The sequence below is a fragment of the Seriola aureovittata genome, chromosome 7, assembly GCF_021018895.1.
Source record: "Seriola aureovittata isolate HTS-2021-v1 ecotype China chromosome 7, ASM2101889v1, whole genome shotgun sequence".
NCBI lineage: Eukaryota > Metazoa > Chordata > Actinopteri > Carangiformes > Carangidae > Seriola > Seriola aureovittata.
The window spans coordinates 28913398-28920173 of record NC_079370.1 but is presented as its reverse complement, the minus strand read 5'-3'; the positions used below and the strand labels follow the sequence as shown (position 1 = coordinate 28920173).

General features: G+C 37.9%; 1 protein-coding gene across 1 annotated transcript; it reads left to right on the top strand.

Moving 5' to 3' along the window:
• The first annotated feature begins 203 nt into the window (after window positions 1-203).
• LOC130172136 (sterile alpha motif domain-containing protein 3-like) lies at window positions 204-2519 on the top strand. Its single transcript, XM_056380585.1, has 3 exons — window positions 204-1157; window positions 1342-1509; window positions 2196-2519. The coding sequence occupies exons 1-3, from the start codon at window positions 204-206 to the stop codon at window positions 2517-2519; spliced, it is 1446 nt and encodes a 481-aa protein (XP_056236560.1).
• Window positions 2520-6776: the final 4257 nt, after the last annotated feature.

The following is a 6776-nucleotide window of genomic DNA, read 5'->3' as shown; positions in this document are numbered from 1 at the left end:
AATGTGCTCTGTAATCAATCATTATATACATCAACATACATGACATGCATTTTGAAATTGCACTCTTTGGTAGCATTATAAATGCTGAACACATTAGAGGTTGTCATTGATGATTGTAAACATTTAGAAAGCCTTATAAATGCACTATGATCTCCATGTGCTGGTGTGTTTTTAACCTCCACATTTCTTCATTTATTATAGTGATGGCAACTGAAGCTCCACAAAACATGATCCTTCGTGTCATCGAGGCGGAACGTGTGAGAAAACTAAAACTCAGCTCCCGTCCAGCCTCTGTTGATGCACTGATTGAGATTTTAAAAGAACAGCTGGAACTGGACTGTGACTTAAGTTTGAAGTACGAAGATCCAGACTTTGATGGAAAACTCACTTGCCTTGTTGACATTGAGGAGTTGCCACAAAAAGCCTGTGTTCATATTTCACTTACACGGGATTCCAGTTCTCTTGCATCTACTGATACCCTTTCAAATGTGTCATCCCCAGAACGTCTCAGTAGATGGCCTCCAGGTCCATTTCAGATTCCCACATTTGCATTTGACGTTGAGCTGACACTTAGAGACGGGAATGCTGAATTTGAAAAGAATGAAAAACCTCTACAGTTGTCAAGGGACCAAAAGCACAATATTTTAGACAAACTGGCATCTACCATATATGGTTTCAAGGCCTACCCCAGTGATAAGGAGATAGCAATGGTGGCTGAAGCTCTTGTGAGGAAACATCCCTGTTTAAAAGAAGCAGGGTCCGACATTGGATGGAATGGCTGGAAGAACAGCATCAAATTTAAAATGGGAAATTACAGGACCAAGATGAGAAGAGCTGGATGTCAGGAGGTCACTGTAAATGCTGGGAAAAGAAGCCGAAAAAACCCTGAAAATGAACCTTCACACTCCAACATAAAAAGACCGAAGCGTGCAGAGGTCAACTTTCTGCCCAACTTTCCTCAAGGAGAGGATCCCTCAAGTCTTGACCTTGTGTGGCAGGCTATTGTTGAGGAAGTAAAGAAGACTGAGAGAAACCTGCCTCTTATCAGTCAGATGATGCAGACCACATTTGCCTTGCGACGTCAGACCATTGTTATGTCATGCCCTCCAGTCAAAGAGCTCATGGACCTCTGGCCTGCGCTTCAAATGCAGTCTGAGGTAATGTGGATCAACTCTTTCGTTGGTTTTATCTTTGGTAAATAAATTAAATTAATAAATAATTTCATTTTGTTGTTTTTTCTGTTTTATCGTTGCTACTGTACGTCACTGTGTAATGTTGCCAAATTTCATTCATCATAAAATAAATAATTGATTTTACTGTACTGTACTTTCCTCAATGCAGGTGTATGCAGAGTTCCAAAGGATAACAAACCAGAACCTTCCAAACACTTTCTATGCCCAACTTGATCGCCACACTCCTCGCTTGATGGCCTTATTTAGGCAGAAAGCTTCTAAAACTGGAAAGATGGCTGACGCCTTGGCTGAAATCTTCAGCGTCCATGATGCACAGGTGATTATACATTTCACAGATCTACTGTTGGTAGTTTATTGCTTCAAATAAGCTTTTGAATTCCACAGTTGCAGCAGATAAGTCAGCAGGGTATTATAGTGGATTTATGTGCAGACATTGGTAATTAATTAATTGATATTTAGTTGGGACTGTTTGGCATTGGGTTTGATCAGTGAACTGGTATTTACACTATTACTAATTTCTCAGGAATTACATGATGTCCATTCGAGGCGTACCACTGTTCTCCATGCCCTACCTGTGTATCTTCGTGAGGAAGTCTCTGACTTTTTCAGATCATGCGTGGTAAGTCCCAGTAAAGAGATATCAGGCATATTTTACTGTAAATAAATCAATTCATATTTTCATTTCATTTACAACACACATTAAAAATTCTGTAAATCTACCAGTGTTTCAACTACAAAGTGTGAAGTGTCATTTTGTGCCCATTAGGGCTTTAGAAAAGTCACCTGCAACGAAAATCAAGTAGCCATCATTAGCCTAACAGTGGCACACATAAGTCACCTCTCTTTCTCAGCAAACAAGAGCACAATGCAGCAGAATGAACAGGAGTCTTTAAGACTTGTGTACTTATTGTTGTTGATAGGACAATCAACTGTAATCAAAATCACCTCAGCCATAGTTTCAGTAAATGTGATAAGTATATGATCTCCCTTTCATTTTTTAAGGATGATATGGATATGGATGAACCAGACCTGGGGGATGTGCCAGTGGCCCTCCTGACTACCGTCAGTGACGATGTCCCAAGTCCAGTTCACTACAACCCAGTGAGAGTGTCCGTCATCCTTGAGGGTGATGTAGTTTTGAACCTTCCCAGGCTTGGTGATGCCTTCGTGGTCATGTTTGGCCTCATATACGCACTACATCTCAGCTATCCTAAGGGACTCACCAACACTTTTGAGTTCACACAGAAGATCTTGCATGGTCTTGATGACTGTAAGCTGTCACCCAAGCTGCAGAGTCTTAAAAATGACCTGATGTTATATGTGTAACTCAAGATCCAAAAAGGAGTGGTGGATTGTGATGGCTCACTGTTAGAGCATAGTCCACAATCAGTCATGCAAGGTCCATGTTGACTACTGTTAATGTTAAAGTTGGTGCTCTATTCTAGTGGTTTTCAGCCAAATGGCAGACACTGTCTGTCCTTGTTAATGTAACTTATATGTTATTGTTGTTAATTAATGCAGGGCTGTATGAAGTGTTTATACACTGTATTATTATATATTCTTGCTTGAAGTTGCTAGATTTAAACCAGATAGCCAAAGAAAGGCTACACACTGCCTTTGTACAGTTTTGAAGTTTTAGCAGTTTTGGCTGTGAAGAATTTATAAGCAATTTGTTATACATTGTTGCACTGCAGGTTTACAACCAGATGGTAAAATGTTGTATTAACAGTTTATAAGCTATTTATGACATAAAGATCTGTTCTTAAAGTAACTTAAGCTTTTCTGAGTTTGAATATTTCTACTATGGTTCACTTTAAAATATGAACAAAATGTGCAGAAGTAGACTTGTTAATTATTCAATATATTTTGTAAAATACAACAGAAAGGTGTATGCAAAAAAAGACTTTATGTTTGTGTTTTTGTTTTTTTTTTTACTTTTAAGTCAAATGTACTTATTATTTTTAAGGCAATCAGTTGCCACAAATATTTTAAGTTGGAGTTAAATGCTTTTGAGTTGTGACAAGTCTATGTTTTTGAGTCATGTTTAATGAGAAGATTGAAAAAAAACAACTAATAAATGTTAAGTTCATTGAACATTAAATCCTGAGTGTTCATACTTGAAATTATTAAGTTTGCTTGAGTTATTTCAATGAGAAAGATGAATGAATATTCTGAGTAGCAGAAACTGAAGAATTTCAAGTTGACTTAATTGGTAAATTTAATTTCATTATAATTTAAAATTACATTTACAATAAACTTCAAATATTTAAGTTTTGATATACTCAAATGTTTGAGATTATGAACTCAAAAAAAGTAAGGCAACTGATTGCCTTACTTTTTTTGAGTACTGCCAACTTATTCGGGTTTACAGTGTATATAGACAGAAACACCATCTCCACTATTGGATTAACCTCCAAAATAAAAGTCTCAACATGGGAAGAGGGATTTATTGGCTCTGTTCTACAGAACCTTATGCAATTTATACAGCTCTACGGTAGACAGCTTTAATGCCATACATAACAATACACACACGCACATTAACAGACACACACAAGCACCATCTTATTTTTTTGATATTCACCTTAAAAGGGATATGAAGCAGCCAATTGTATTAACATAATTCACTAAATGGATTTCCACTGTACTTAACAATCATATTATAAATATGATAAATGTAAACATGAAAGAAAAAAGAAGTTCAGTTTTACGTTTTGTCATAAGGTCGCTGCCATCATGGATTACGATAACCTGTCACAAGGTTGGTTAGTTCCACTGGTAGGGACAGTGAAAGACAGAGAGAGTGAAAGATAGGAAAAGATAGACAGTGAAAGATAGAGACGTGAAGGATAGAGTCAGTGAACTATTCATACAGTGAAAGACAGAGAGTGAAAGACAGATATTGAAGAGACAGAGGGGACAGCGAAAGATGGAGACTGAAGAGCAACAGGATATCAGGAGAAAAAAGGGAGGCCACCATTGTATTGCTCCTGGATGCAAAAATTTGTTTTACAGGGCTAAAGCCAAGAACAAAACTGTCCATTTTCATAAGCTGCAGCTGAAATGGACCTTTGATTAGTTGTTCGCCGGACCAACAGACTAAAACCTGAAGATGCTCCATCCGTTTTCAACCTCACCACCTACAATGTGTCCTCCACTGACGGCCCAACATACTTGAACAGTGATAGAGGCATCAGTCCGCCGCAGAGAAAGGCCGCTAAAATGCACCAGCCAGGCAGGGAAGAGACAGGTAGGGCCTTTAGCCTCATCAACTATGCCCATACGAAAACAACCAGTATTCAACAACACGTCACAGAAACGTACAGTAGCTGTTTGATATACACATCACCATTGACTGCACTAAAGTTAATCATGAGAGTCTCTCTCATTAAACACATTTGTCAGTCCAAACAGCAGCACCTGTAAACACTTGTTGCTCCTACTCCTATCCAGACACAGTGACATGTCCCCTGGCCTAAAGATTTCCATAGCATCTCTGCAGCATAGGAGTCACCTGATGGCCGAAGACACCTATGACACCTGAAATCAATGTCATTCCGCACCACACACTTGATTCCTCAGCCAGAGGTCGCAGCTGATGCAAACCTCCAAAATATCCAGGAAATATTTCTTACAATGACAATGACCCCTCATTTTCCAAAGCAGTCAGCCAGGACTCCAAACGTTAGATAATCCAGACGTTATCCCTAAATCCGTTATGTTCCTCACCATCATCTTGTTTCTTCCATTTGCAATGTGTGCAAAAAGTTTTATAGATAGCTTTTCCTTCTCATGGCCCGAGGCCCGATTAGAGAAAAGTCTTCACACGTTTGGCAAATAAAAAAATATCCAGCAAACAACCAAGTCTAAATTATTTACCTTTGGAGGAATAAAAATATATTAGAATAATATATCTTTTTCAAAGTGCTGACCAGGACACTGCAGAGGCCTGACTCTTTATTTTTATTTTTTTTATACCACTCTGGGATTGGCTCGCACAAAAGTGTTTTTTTTTTTTAAAGTATATTTTTTTGGGCTTTTATTGGACAGGATAGTGGAGAGAGACAGGAAATGGGGAGGCAGAGAGAGGGGGAATGACATGCAGCAAAGGCCGTCCGATGCGGGACTCGAACCAGGGCCAACTGCAGCGAGGACTGTAGCCTCAACACATGGGCCGCCTGCTTAGACCACTACGCTACACGACGCCCCACAAAAGTGTTTTTGATTGGCCGATGTCAGCCTTACCTGTTCACTACTATACTTATTTTATTCATGACCAAAATGTCCATAACACTCCCAAACTAACAATATGAACCGATAGTAGTGGACAAATAAAATATTTCTGCATGGCAATTTTCAGTATTTCAGTATAATCTAGCCTTTGCATTTTATTTAACATATATTCAGATACTATGCAAATAGCACTGGAGCCCTCTATTGGTCCTGCACTGCAATAACTTACAACAGCCACTTAATGACAGATAGTATTAGTAGATAATCAATCTCTTAAAAACCACTATAGTAACTATATTCTTTAAACAGCACCTAGTAATACAGAAAAAATCAAAGTGAAGACCAGAACTGAAACTAGACATTAATAAAAAAAAGAAAAAGATACTAGAGTAATTACTGTTACAGCAGCCACTTGACATAAATCAAATACAAAAAACAATGAGATAGGTAAGAGAAACCAATAAAATCAAAGGAATAATTATATACAATTATAAATTAAGTTAGATTTAAAAAAATAAAAACAGAGACTGGAGATATATCCATAACTATAATAAACTATTTTCCTAGTATAACACTGCTGAGTGACTTTATTGTGCTTAAATACACTTAACAATAGCAGAAGTCAGGTGGATATTGCTAAAGTAATAAGCTGCATGATTGTCCATGGATGTTAGAAATAACTGTACATTGATACTATTGATAGTCACAAAAGAATTATAACTAGTAGAACCGGGAAAGTGGAAAAATAGATACTAGAGAGACAAGTATAGACGTCAGGTCAGTGAGGAGAAAACTTGACATTTGCAGAGAAAGTATGATTCTGGCTGCTACATTCTGTATCCTGGCTCATAAAATAAATGTGATATTAACGTCATAATTTTGTTTATTTTGTTCAATGTCCCCCAGAAACACAAAAAACATTGCCAGTGTATACACATATTTATGTCATGATAATAAAAGACAAAATAAAAGCAGTAATTGTAAGAATAACAACACAACAAAAGTGTTTTGGTATATGATTCTTTAATGTGTTTTCAATCAGTAGTCAGGATGTAAGTACAAAGTCTTTCATGTTATAGCTATCAACATCACTTGGGTATGCAACTGGTGACCAGCAGCAAATTCCCAGAGGCTGAAATCAGTGATAGAGCAGGGGACAGTTAGTGTCCAAACCCTGACAGTCAGTTTCATCACTCAGACTGATCCACTGGAACAGGATAAAGAAAAGGGAGGCGATAAGCAGTACTTTCTTACACAGGCATTTTAACAGATGACATTAGTACCGCCCAAGTAATAAACAATGACCACACATAGGAATTGCTGAAGCTGCTTCGTGTGCGCCATTGGGAAAGT